The sequence below is a fragment of the Cyrtonyx montezumae genome, unplaced genomic scaffold (assembly GCF_038088225.1).
Source record: "Cyrtonyx montezumae isolate F1298 unplaced genomic scaffold, pur_monq_1.0 scaffold_10, whole genome shotgun sequence".
Taxonomy (NCBI): domain Eukaryota; kingdom Metazoa; phylum Chordata; class Aves; order Galliformes; family Odontophoridae; genus Cyrtonyx; species Cyrtonyx montezumae.
Genome location: NW_027071826.1, coordinates 26,150,462 through 26,165,156, shown reverse-complemented (window position 1 = coordinate 26,165,156; position 14,695 = coordinate 26,150,462). Strand labels below are relative to the sequence as shown.

The 14,695-nt window shown below is 33.9% G+C and overlaps 1 protein-coding gene across 4 annotated transcripts in view; it reads right to left on the bottom strand.

Annotated features, from left to right (window-relative positions):
* The window catches only part of NOVA1 (NOVA alternative splicing regulator 1), a 132,863-nt gene that overhangs the window by 27,636 nt on the left and 90,532 nt on the right, over positions 1–14,695 (bottom strand). For all 4 annotated transcript variants that reach the window (XM_065753761.1, XM_065753762.1, XM_065753768.1 and 1 more), the window contains exon 3: positions 4,512–4,678. In XM_065753761.1, coding sequence (XP_065609833.1) covers positions 4,512–4,678 — 167 coding nt within the window. The remainder of the gene's footprint in view (positions 1–4,511; positions 4,679–14,695) is intronic.

Below are 14,695 nucleotides of genomic sequence, written 5' to 3'. Positions count from 1 at the left end.
TTTAAAAAAGCAGTTTGATATAAATATGGCAATTATATTCAACACTGGTGAAATGAAACAAAATTAAAATACCATAAAATAGTGATCTAGCAGCAGAAATAAGTCAAGTGCAGATTGATGGATAGAATACTACAAGTTTTGTTTGTGGAAGTAAGAATTGGAATACCAAACTTTCACTGTGAGACCTAATGCAAATGACTCTCCCTCTAGTATAGGACAGCAAATATTTTTTCTTTGTTCTGATGACTTGTAAACACACCTGAGTAATGTATTATTCATAGTTAGAAATGGTAATTGCTGGCATTCTTCAATGGTATTCAATCCTGAGAAAGGGTTATTAGAAATCATTGACAAGGTGAAGAGACACAGTGATCTACAAAAGAGCTTATAGTTATTATTTTCCTCAAATGAAAAATGTGAATTTTTCTTATATTCTGCATGTTAATAAGGTTACTCTAGGTGGTACTCTCTTTCCTAAAGTGGATGCTAGAAAAGCTCATCAGATGGGAGAGGCATTTTAAGAAACGCTTTAAATCTACTAAACCTCTAGTTTGACCAACTCATATCTCAAACTTAAAAATAATTACAAAAATTCTTCTATTTAAGCCAATGTATTCTGATGTGTACTCTTAAAGTAAGGTTCTATTTAAACACTTAGAAGTTAAGCTTCTCATTAAATCTGGTAAGTGATCCTATATATTTTGTTGTTGATCTGAATTTCTGAAGTAAAAGTAATTGTATTCAAGTAGTGCTTTTTACTAGAAGAAAAAGAATTTACAAATCTGAGTTCAGACACCCAATTTTACACACTTTAAATACAATCTCTGGGAATGTGATTTATGAATGGAGCAGAAGTTAAAAGATATACAAGAGGTTACTTCTCTACTGAAAAAGTTGAAATGAAAATATTAATTGGAAGTTCCATATGTGAATGCTTTTGTCCAGATTTTCAAAGAAGAAATTGCAAAACCCTTCTTTACGTTGTGATAACTAAAGATTTCATAGTATGAAGGCATGATTCAGGTTGGAAGGGATCTCAGAAGGCCAGTCAGGGTAAACTCTTCATTAAAGCAGAGTTCTCTGAAAGACCACACTATAGCCACCTGCAGTTCCATGTGCTTCCTGGGTAGGCTGCTAAAACACCTATCTATAAAACAACTGCAGAGCTGGAGGGAAAATTCCATCACAATAAGTAGCTTCAAAGCTTTCTGAATAAGGTGATGTGATAAGAGATTACAGAGTTTTCTCCCACTATTTACAATAGCTGCTATTAGTTTAAAGGTGAAATTTAAAGCTCCGTGAGCTAATTATAAAGCCAAAACAGCTCAGTCTCTGGAGTACTTTACGAAAACTGCGTTCTGTTCCCCTGAGTTATAACAGGGTATGATAAAGCTGGTGTGGCACTTCCCCTAACAGAGAGGTTAGATCTTCATAGCAGTTTCTAGGAAATAAACAAATACAGTTGGTTACTGTTGAACAATCATAGAATGCCTCCAGAGATGGGGTTTCCACAATATCTCTGGGCAAGAAAATATTTAGAAGCTACAGATATCTCACAGCCATGGAAGAAGCTGACTACATTTCATAGAGGTAACAGATGTAAATAGTAATCAGCTAAATATTGATCAGACCTGTACAGGGCACAGACCGACTTGATAGCTACTAATAAGTCCACAGGATCAGAAGATTAGAAAAAATGTTGTGGAAAAGGCTCAAATTGAATCAGACAGACTTGCCTGTGAAGCTTTAAATAATGAAAAACCAGAAGTTAGAAAGAATGTGACATTTGGATTGTGACTTTGATTTGTAAAAATAAAAGCCAAGCCAGGCTCAGCCTCATCGCACAGCTGTACCTTCCTGAAGACAAAAAGTTCTGTAACTTGAGAGAGTCAGAAAAGAGTCTACGTACTGACTTTCTTAACTGAAATTGTAGACATAAAACAACTCCTTTCTTTGCTTGCTTATCTGTAGAGAAGTCCACAATGAAAAATGAGAGCTGTATGCTCATACAGACATGAGTGATATTGCAAAGCCTCAAATACAAGCACCTTCATTCACGAGGGACAACTGCCCTATTGGATTTCTTCTTATTGTTTGTTTGTACAAGTAGAGACAAAATCAACTGAAATATCTCCATAGCTCCCAGTGAAGGCAATATTTATAACTTCAAATCTAATCTCAATCTCAAATGCTTAAGCTAGTTTCTTCAGCTTCTGACATGATACTTCAGAAAAATTGAATGACAAAGTTGTTGGGTAATATTCTGAGAGAGTAAAAACCGCATAAACAGTTTGTGCGAAAGAAGAAACTGTAATTCATAAGGTTTGTTTTTCACATGTTCAGAATGACATGAATGACTACAATGATCAGGATAATGTATAAAACTGTGTTCTCTCTGCTATAAGAACAGAGCAGCACAGGATTTCCAGATCATGATTATTTGTTATAAAATATAATCCTTTAGAATTTCTTAAATAGAAGTAATTTCTATATCTAAAACAATGGACATTCTGACAGTGGAGTATACTTCACTATAAACTCTATCTAACAACTAAGCAAACAATTGCAATTCTTGGTAAAAAAAAACAAACAAAAAAAACCAACAAAACAGAATTACTTACTATGTCAATATCTATATATTGTGAAATTATCATGAGCAAATGTAACTTACTTAAAATAAAACAATTGTACATAGTTGAAAATATTCAACATATGAACATGAATATCTGCATATATGTACAGATGTCTATCATGCACCTGTAAGTGTACAGGTGATATATTTAAATTAAAAAATATGGAGCCAGAAAAATCATACTAGAATCATATAAGGAATACACTGTACATAGCCTGTGTCTAAACTTCACTAGGAGCAGCTCTAATAACTAAACCGTCACTCCAGAATTTAACATTCGAAGCATGTAATCAAAGGAATAAAAGTAAAAACAAACAAACAAACAAAAAAATCAGCCAAAAACCAACCAACCAACAAACAAACAAAATAACAAAATAAAAAAAAGGAAACAAGAAAACAAAAACACAATGAGAACCAATCACGTGAACAACAACTTCTCAAGCAAGTGTTCTTTGGAATTATTTCCTTCTCAGCTTCAGTGTGGAAAAGCTACATCAACTTCAGAAACAAGACAGGAAGTATTAAGGAATATCACTATGCAGCTTTTTAATGCAGTTTCTCAGTAGTGACTTGAAAAGAGTTTCATTTACATTGGAAAGTGGAAAAGCACTTTCTACTACAATAAATAAAATTCATTTCCAACTGGGTTTAGAAGTAATGGCATAAAATCTAACATTTTACAGAATGAAAAGACGTTTAAAGCACTGATCTGCACTTCAGGTTTTTCTCTCTTCCTCTCCTCTCTACCTCACGCACAATCATTTTCACGATAACTGAGAAACGAATTGTAAAAATAGAGGCTTTTTTTTTTTTGTTGCTGCTTTTGTTTTGTCTTTTTTAATGCAGAAGTATAGCATGTAAAGAAAATAGTATTAATTAGAAATCATAAGCAATGGCTTGGCACATTTTCATCCATTTAAAGCAGCATGTTCCTTTACCACATCTTCATACATAAAATCTGTGTATGGCATTACATAGAAAGTAAAGGGATTGCATACATTTACCAAATTACTGAATCTTGCTAGTGTAGGAGGATTAAACAAACTTATCCTAGACAGGAAAGGTGAGAAAATAAGATCTACCGTATATAGGATTGATAGACAGAGCAAAATTTTACTACTGTTCACTCATTTTTTTCTTCATCTTTTTCTTACTCAATTAAATGGAAAATAATGTTTTTAGAAATCTACATGACTAATTCCACATTATCCTTATTGAAAACTATTTCTTTAAAATCAGAATTGTTTTGAAAATTACACTGAACTAGAGAAAACACTATCTAATGATATTTTGAAAATATATTTTGCATGTCCTATAGATACTGAAATAAGACAATATAAAACAGGCAAAAAGATGCCAAAAAATATCAGAAAATGAGTGGTAGATAACATCCCAAGTAAGTTATCTTTGTTTTTTCAAATTCTCAAATGTAAGATTTTTAAGTGCCTATTAAAAGGTCTAAAATACAATTAACATTATTGGGTTTGATATTGCTTTATTTAAGATACATAAAAATAGCAAACATTCTTTTAATTTTCTAAAGATTTACAAGAGGCTCATATTTTTAATTTTAAACTTCAGCAATTCTTTTTAACTAAAACCTATACGTGCATTATTGCCTTATACAGTAAAGAAGAAGAGTTTGTGAAATAAAGATACTGGAGTCTGAAATTTGTAAGACACTAAAAGAACTGCTGGGAAACATGGAACACAGAATCATAAGGAAGAAGAGGACTAGAAAATTACTTAAGAGGAAATAACATTTTCTGAAGGAACTTGTTATGTTCACCCCTTGCAGCCTTAAAATTTTAAAGCTTCTGAAAAAGGAAGCTAATTCTAAGGAGCTGATGTGACTCTCTATTCCCAACCAAAAACTCACTTGTTTGATGCGGTCTGGATTAACAGTGGTCTGAGGCTGTAGGATGCTGACAGGCTCTGTCTTGGCCACATTTTGAGGCATTTCTCGAATCTTCTCTGCAATGAAGCCATGAACTGCATTTAGTGCTTCAACTGTTCCCTGGATCAGACACACCCGCTCCGTAGTACCTGAAAAACAAACAAACAAACAAAAAAGTTTACCTCGATAAAATGGGTTTATCAGAACTCACAAATCACTATCATTATGTCATAAAGATGGCACTGAAAGGCAGCCTTAAACATCTAGCAGTATCTCAGTAAGAGATTTCAAAAAGATAAAACGGAGGATCTGAAAATGTTTTAAGCAACTCATATTTATGCAGATCCCATAAAAATGTAACTTTCTGATCCAGTCTAGATAAAAGACCACTTTAAACCAATAAATAAATAAATAAATGAACAGAAATCATTAAGTTCAGTAGGAAATATTAGCAAATATTAAAAGCTATTTCCAGTATACATGTCTTTCAAATGATTTTTGCCTACTTCTAGAATATTCCAAAACTCTGTAGAAATTACAGTAAACAAAAGGATGAAAGTATTAGCATATACTGCAGGGGAAGTTGAAAAAAAAAATTATAATGAACACCTGAAATGCAAAGACAATGACTTAGGGCAGAAATTAATAGACAGTTCTTTAAAACAACTGCAAGTCATTATGGCAAGACTTTCGAGGCCAACTGAACTCATATGTTTTGAGCACCTTTCAGGAACTTTTGTTTATGAGAGTTTTATGAAGAGTTATGCTGAATGTTGTTAATGCAGTATCTCCAGACTCCACGGGATTACCTTCTAAGCATCCATCTCCTAAGATTATGGAAAAATAAGACACACTTCTCAGACATATCTGATATGTGAAAGAAATATTTATTCTGTGTGTAAGAATATTAGTCCACCAAAGGGGACGGAGACACGGCATGCTCCCATCCTGGCCTTTCCATGCACTTTTATAAAGGCAGTACAGATACTCAAGAAAAACATTGAATTATTTTAAAAATATTCCTCATTCCCAAACACTACAAAGTGTAATCTTGCTTCTTATAATTTCAGTGTTACCTGACATTGGTTTTTTTTTCTGCTGTATTCTGCACTGTAAAATTTTGCCAAATTCAGTTATCAACCTATCCTAAGATACACTCCTTACAACACAACACAGTCTGTAAAAGAGAATGGTACAGTAGCTTTAGCCACCTGCAAGAACAAATTGATTTTCATTACTAAATGTTTCTAATCTGCTACTGTGGGTAATAACTTTAGATTAAATGTTGCATTCTGGATAAGATAAGGAACCCTGCCTGCTCAGTAACCAAATGCATTCAAAACCCTGGACTACCTTTTTAAAAGAACATACACTATCAATCACTAGGCAATACTGAAATCCAACTTCCTGAAAGTAGCTGTATAGACAAAGTGACATAATGATAAATAAACAATATTTTCTCTATAAAACTGTAACTCTAAAATAATTTTAATTAGGATTAAACCATGCTAATCATTATTTAAGTAACTACCTGGTAATAATCCTTGAGATTAAATGTAAAGATAAATTGATTACATTCTGAACAGCATGGCAAAAATATCAGAAAATGAGTGGTCAATATAAAATGTCAATATATAGCAAAATTTTCAGAATATTTATGTGACCAGCTGTAACAGTTTTTCATTAATTTATCTTTAAAACACAGTGGCTCTATTTTTTTTCCCAAATATCAACAACAAAGAAGGGAGTTTGAATGACAGAAGTGGAAGTGACAATTGGAAATGAAACTTGGTTCCTGTTTGTAGCTTTCTTGATGCCTACTTCTCTTTTCTACTTGGCCTCTTCCTCCCTTCAGAAACAACTCCTGTGGTTTCTGTGTAAAGCAATCGAGCTCTAAGAAAATGCTCTGGGGAGTCTTTACACTGCAGTATTAATTGTCTCCTAAATGATGAGATGTGATGTGGATTGATCAATGTAGCTAATGCAAGTGTTCTCTAGGTCAGCAGACAACACACTGAAACCAAACACAGATCAGGTTACATCCAAGCTTATGGAGTCTGATGTGGAAAGCACTTAACAAGGATGACTGCTGTCAAAACATGTGAAAGGAAAACAGCCAGTACTAAAAAGGAATTTCATTGCACTTGGCACTAAGTGACTAGAGGGTATGCTACTGTCTGTGTTATTTTAGAACACGCAACATAGTGCACACACATTTAATCGTACTACAGTCCAAACATACTGCATTCTAATATGCATAAACCAGAATCCAGTAAGTGGACATCGCTGCCCCATGAAGAGAGATGTGCAAATGCACATCCACATAGGGTGAAACAGAGCTTCAAAAAGTGTTGTTATAGCAGCCCACTTTCTTTGAGGGTTAAGTCTTATGATTTTGACGGAAATAAATGAAAAAAAGTCAAGAAGAGGAGGGGTCTGAAAAAATTCTTCACACACACAGCTGGGAAATGCTTTAATCTTTTGAAGCAATGCTGTCATGCTCCCTCATACAAATCTAATGGCTTTTCCCTCAGATAACAGTGTACAATTATTTCCAAGAGTCACACAAGAAAAACTACCAGATATGTGGCCAACCTGCACAACAAAAATAAGCCTACAAATCACTGAAGTTGGCGAGATCTCTGTCATTTAAAAAGCTTCTAGTCTTTGTGACTGTCTAAAGCAAATCATCAGATTATTTATCATTTTCAGACATTTCACAAGCTCACTGCAAGTTTCTATGAAAAAAACAAAACACAAAAGCCCTCAGCCAGCTATGCTTCTTCATATAATCTTCAAAACAGTATTAAAATTACAAATCCCATTCTTGAAACAGCTTAAAGCTTGAAAGACAAGCTTCCAAATGTCTGCATATTGTTTTTGTCTGCAGATTTTGCCAATATAATTTAAAAAAAATAATTTACACATCAAATCAGACTTGTTATATGTGATAAATTTTGTTTTACATATGAAGAATCATACAAGACAAGAATAGCTTTGCCACAGAAAATTAACAAATGCAGATTAGTTGGTCATTATCTGCCTGTTAATAATGCTCACCAAAAATATATTCATAAAACTAACACAGAAAAAGGGAATTTGAATCAGATTTTTGTTTGCTTGCTTTTAGGACGTAATTTATAGGTCCTTACTTTTGAATATGGAAGAAGATATTGAATTAGAAAAAATATTCTCCACAGTTCCAGTGGGAAGAACAATCAGATGCGTTAGCAGCCATCAATCTTAAAAGGAAACTATCAAAATCCTGATCTGATATTTACTTAAGTTAGGTATGCCTAAGAGCTTAAAAGCTTGCATTAACTTTCATCATTCATTTTTCTTCCAACCCCTTTACCTACCTAGAACTTCACTTATGGCAAACATCTTTTTACAACTACCACCCATTAATTTATAATATAAAGTTCATTTTAAATGCAGTTCTGAAACTTCAAACTCACACAACAAGATTCTAACCTGAGAATGTTACTTACTTATTATACAACTGATACAGCTATTAAAACAACCATAAAATAAATGTGTAATTTGATGAAAGAAGTTCAGCAATTTGACATTTGCAACATTTTTATTTCTAACAGGCATTCACCTTTCTATACTAGGTACCTTAAAGCTTTAACTGTTTCCTTCAAAGTTCTGATTCAGTAAAGAAAAGTTCTATTTTATTCACTGAAACATTCACTAAAAAGTAAATTGTGCTTCTGTATTTAGTGAACCTAAGTCAAAATATTTTGTGAAACACACTGTACCTTTCAGAAATGAATATCTGGCTTTTCTGTGTATCTGTACACTTTTTATTGGGCTTTGTACATCAATCTTAAAGAGCCCAATGCACTTACAGTGTAAGGTAACCCCAATAAATCTCCTTATATTTTTCCACGGTACCATGCCAATTTTTTCAACAGTGAAAAGGAAAACCAGACAGATGTGCCTCAGCTAAGACTAAGTAATGGAAAGGCTTATCTGTCATCAACTGATTTGCATTAAGCTACTGTCTACTAACCTTAGCATCCTATGCATTTATTTTTCTGACCAATGATCAAAAGGCTTGTGCAGTATGGTTCTAACACATCTAGGAAATGTTTCTGCCTGTTACTTACCTGACAAACAAAACCAGACAATAAAAAATGTGTTTTATTGAAATACATTAGTAGTATTTTATACTCTAAAGAGGTTAAGAAATGTTTATCACAAAAATGACATATCACAAAAATGTACATATCCTTAAATGCAGCGAATAACAAATCACACATGTGCAAAATGCCATAGAAAGCTCAAGAACACACTCTTCTCTGTTGATAATTCTCTCTTTGCTATCATTGTATTCTCAGTTCTTGAGACACATCTAATTGTTTCTATTTGATAGCTCATTTTCAAATCCATCACAGTCAGCAAGACACCTTTCTCAACACCAACCTTGATGTCCTAATAGACTTCCCTGACTAGAAGAGGGAACAAGGGCTGACAGCAATGCCAACACACTCAAGTTCTGCATTCATTTTGATCCAGACAAAATAATTTGGGAACTGTTTACACAAAACACATACCAAATTAGAGACTGAAACTTAATATTCCCTGATAAAGCTATTAAAGTAGCAGAAACAAAGAGAAAAATCTAATTGAAGGAATCTGTGAAATCAAAAAGAACTAAGTGTGGCCTGTAGGAATCTTCTTGATGCCTCTTTCATAAAACCAAGGCATGCATAACTTTAGATACAGATTACTGGCTAGATTTATTTAGCTTAACTAATGCTCCGTTCTTCTATAACTGAGAAATAAACTGATCCCCTTGGTTTTTCATCTACAATTACACATCCTGAAATTCTATTTACATTTTCTGCAGCTATCTTAGACTTCACATCAGCCAATCATCCAATAAATAAATAAATAAATGAAATATGTATGGGTAGTGGTTTGTTTCTTGAAACACATTAATGGTTGTGACATTAACCAAGTGCAATCTACACATGTGATTTGCTAAATTGCAAATTAGAAACATCAGTTTTCCAGTATTTTCTTGCCAGGTGTCCTGAAGTTCACAGAAAGCCTTAGTTGCCTTACCAAATGCTGAGTCCATACCGACCACATTGTCTTTCAGATGCGGCACATCGGTGTGGCCAAATTGGTTAGCTAACTAGATTTCAGACAGGGCTATTTTACTCAACTGTAAGTGCCAACCTCACTGCGTTCCCAGGTCCTCACATAGATTTCTGAAAAGCAAAAATGAGCATTGTATGGTGTGCCCCACTGTGCCCAACTTCACTTTCTGTGGGGTGTGAGAGAATGCCCCAGCATTGTTTGTAACTTCACCAGTACAAGATCAGGACAGAACACTACACTTAAACCCAACAGCATCAGTGAGAGGCAACACATAGTCAGGAGATATGTCAAAATAAATGCTTGTCAAAATAAAACAGTAAAATTTTAATCTATATAGCAATGTTGAAACAAGACAGACTCTTAGATGCACTGCTAGGAGTTCAAAATAAATCAGCTGTCTTCAGTGAGCATTCAGTCTCTACAATTTCATTTCAGCTTTTTCTCAAAATTATACAACACAACAGTAAAAATATAAATGCATACTTGAGTTTCTCAATTTGTATATATTCCTGTGCATCTACATAAATATGGCTAGCCATGCACATATGTGCACACACATTAATATTCACATACTATCTATTTCATACATATTGAAAGTTACCTCCTTAAGGACAATTTAGATACTGAAATGAATCAAGATGAAAACTGCTTTAGAGCATCTGAGTTTCCATATTTATGTGAAAACTTCAAGTTCAGAGTACACTGTGCTCAAATCACGAGTGAATTACATGAATCCACATTTGATGTACGTATTAGAATGAAGAAAGTGATTATTCCCCTGTGAGAAAGAAATGTACAAAATTAAAAACATCATAAATTAAAAAAAAACCGTCTAACAAATAGCTACTTTTCTCTGTTTAAGATTTTTTTAATGAAAAAAAAAAATTGTAGATTCTACTTGCAAAAGCTCATTACTTTCACTCAAATCAAGAAAGTGTCAGGGATTTTTATTGCTATAGTTTTATGTAGGATTGTTAATTAGACGAAAAACAATCAAAATGTGCATGAATGAATGAAAAGCAAATTTCCAGAAAAGAAAAGCTTTAGTATTGAAAAAGACTACAAACTGTTGGCAGAAACACTGTACATTGGTTGCTCTGAAAGTAATGCCTATTTATTTACATGGAAACTGCCCGTTACAAACAGCACAACATAATATAGCAAATTCTCAGCTTCACAGTACTCTTTTTAAACATAACCACCACCATTAGCAATGCATTTTTACCAGTAATGAACAATAATCTGCATGCTGTGCATATAAAAATCTTTAGTAGAGGAAGTGAACACTGTTTTAGAGCTGCTATGATGACATTGTTGCTTTCATCAGTGACATAGTCACGTCACCCTTTCGTGACATATTGGACGTATTTTCTTTCATTGGCCCAAGCAGATGAAAGCCAGCATGAAAGTGTGAAATCCAGACTACATGGCCAGTGTGCTAATGCAGTTCAGACAAGATTGGCAATGTGCTCATGGAGTTCAAACTGGTAAGCCTGGCATTACCATGTTGTGAGAGAAAGGCTGTAATCTTCTCTGGCCTTACTGGAATTTTAAGCTTTCAGCTTAGTCAGTGGTGCAGTGTAGCAGACAGAGTTCCAGGAAATCTAGAAGGATCACTCCTTTCCTATCCCCAAAGGCTCTGCATATCACTTCACCTGCTGAAGGCTGCATCTTGAACTTTTTCTTCAGTGGGAAATTCTTGTGTTACCACTCCGTGGACTGTTGTATTGATTTCAATCCTGGTGATGACACCACATCACTAGTACTGATGCAATCCAGGAAACTGTCACCTTCAGCGTCTTATTGGTCCAGTACATCCTGACAATCTTACATATGGCCTTCTTTTGGTTCCTGTGTGAGCATTTATGGGTTCCACCAGGTGCAAACTACATAGTATCCCAATGTTGCTGTCATTAATTCCAATGCACTGAAGATGATATTCATCTCCTTACATAATTCCCTGGCCAAAATTTGACCAAATTGATTTGATGATCAAGACACTCTTCATTTTGAGGTGTGATAGCTGCGCATAATTGTCTGGAATGTGGCTAGTCTGTAACGTCACTGTCACCACTGCTGGAATGCACCACCCATCACCTCACTGTGCTCACATACGCTATTTGATCTCCATCAACATTCAACAAGCATCAATGAGTATCAATGGGTGCAATTTTTTCCACATGGAGGAATTCAATTATACAACTTTGATTTATACAGACTTCCATGTCAGACACCATTGTGTCAGACTGCCCCTCTTCTGTCATCTGTTAGATGGCAACAGTGTGAAACTCAGTACTGGCAGGAAGGTTCAATCTAAGCTGCAATTCACCAACATCCACTTCTGACATAAGAGGGCAACAAAATAAATAGGAGGAATTACTTACACAGTAGCTTTCATACTTTCTGTTCATTATGTTTGAAGAAATGGTTGACCTAATACATTATTTATAAAACCACCTACAAAAAATGTACTACTGCTCAAACAAAATCAACACACCTAATTTCTTCATAAAATTTTCTACATGAATGAAAAAAAACAAAACACAAAAAAACTCACCAAAACTTATATTGTTTTGATCCAAATATGTAATAAGAAAAACAGTTAGTATGGGGTAAAGAACATTTCTTAAGATTCAGTTTCAGTCAAAAAGTGAATACAATTTGTATAGGTGTCTGTGCTCAAGAATAAAATAATGCAAACAAGGAGAATTGAAAGATACAGCAGCAAAACAGCTGACTTAGGGACCTCAAGTTATGTTATATGCTCTGCAAATGGAGAACTCTAATCCCTTTCCTTTTTTCATTCTAACTGTTGATAAATACCTCATATCAGCTATTTCTCAAAATTAAATGAGCTTGTCATTATGTTTCTTAAATCTGTTTTCTAATAAGGTGATAATCGGTTGCTTAATAATAGACTTGTATGATTACTAAGGTTCTTAGAATTTTGCTGTTAATATTTTTACCCTACCAGTAAATGCTATTCATCAAAATAAATAAATAAATACAGATTAATAAAATACATTAGAGATAGATGAAAATCTGAAGGTCTACGGGGAAAAAAAAAAGCTGTCAAAATCATTAAAATGAAAACATACAAAATATCACCATAAGATCAAATTTGATGGAGAAAAAAAAAACGAGTTGACCTTATTTTTCTAAGACCATAGAATACATATATATATATATGCATTATATATATGTATCTATATATATTACATACATATAAAAAATTATGTTCTTCAAGGTATCCGAAATGAACTTTGATAACTTTGAACAAAAGCACAATATTTTTCATACAAAGCAACATTCAGTTGGCATTTAAAGCATGTATGCTACGTTATAGTAACGTAAACTTTTGTTAATAGTGCCTCCTACACATGCATTTACCAAAAGAAAAAACCCACATCCACTTAAGCAGTAAAATATACTTAAAAGAAGTTGTAGAAAGTGATACATCTTACAATTTAAAGTGGTAAAGGTTCAAATCACCATGGGAATTTTTCTTCTCAAAAATAATTTCTCAGGTTTCATAGATTAAAAGTCTGTGAAAAGTTGTGGAAAAATTTTTTTAGATAAGGTCAGTTGCTCAAGAAATCAAATTACCTAATAGACTCATTGCCATTGCTCAGAAGAAGTAAATAACATCTTCCTGGTAAATGAGCTATATTAAGTTTAGAAATTATACTAATTCCAGAGAAAATTTTCTAATATTTCTACTCTATGAAAATACTTGTATATTGCATAATAATACATGTATATTTTAAATATAATTTGCAAGTAAAAACAGAAAGTGAGCATGCAAAGTTAATTTTTTAACAGCATGCCTATTGCAGCTCCATGGTTTTTAAGTCACACAAATAAAGCCTTTCAAGATTAACACCACAGAAAAGAAGTAATTTCATATAAGGATAAAACATAGAGAATGGTTGTAGCAATCCTAGTTATAGTAAGGGCTATAGCATATGAATTACTCCACATTCCAATTCAGAAATATAAGAAAAGGATGCACTGTATGCATGGGTGTATATTCTCATTCTAGGAAGAACGCTGTCATGTGAAATATACAATGAGCTCCCATTTTGATGTTGTCACAATTATAACATTCATACAGAAACATGTATAAACATACACATACAGATAAACCTGGTCTCCAGTACTGACATTCTGGTTCAGGGTTCATATGGCTAACAGGAGGAGCTTATGTGTGCTGCCCAAACATTTAGTCCACTAAAATTACTTTTACCTTCCTAACTCCTTCCTGAATTCCAGATTGTAACCCTTCTACAGTACATTCTACTGTTCTTTTTTTTTCGTTGTTGTTGTCCATGTTGTTGTTTTCCTATGAGTGGTATTTACGTCTCTCTAAATATAGCTATCTAAAATTAGGTAGAATCCAAGACAGATGTTTAAGAAATACAGGGACCTTCGTTAACAACACACCCTGTCCATCTTACAATGGAACCATGAGAGGGCATGAACTCTCTACTTAACTACACACGGAGCTTTAGTGTTAACTTCAGTTAGACACTAGGCTCATCTCAAAGGTTCACTACAGGATATCTAAGACAGTATTGTTTTCCAGAGACAGCTACAATATGAATGTGGTGCAATTAAAGCAATGCTACTCAAAAATTGCTCACCACCTCCCAATCAATGCCCAGCTAGTTCCCATAGTGAGCAGAAGACAGTGAGATGAACTCCCAGTCCCTTAAATACTTCCTTTCTGCATTTCATAGAGTATAGAACATTCCTTTGACCACTTTAAGTCGTTTTTAAACCGTTCCAATTGTGTTCCCTCCCAGCTCCATGGCACCCCTCACCAATTCATTGCTGAGAATGGCCATAGCTCTATGCAATATCACTTATCGGCAACTGTGAACACTGGTATGCTGTCAGTATTCTTTTTTTTATCAACACTGTTCTTCTCCTAGAACCTAAAAGATAGTAACATACTTGACAGTCTGAAGAAAGCAGTTCTATCCCACTTATAACTAAGAACAAGATCAAAATTGTAAGACGACTTCTTTTCTATGTTGTTCTTTTTTGTT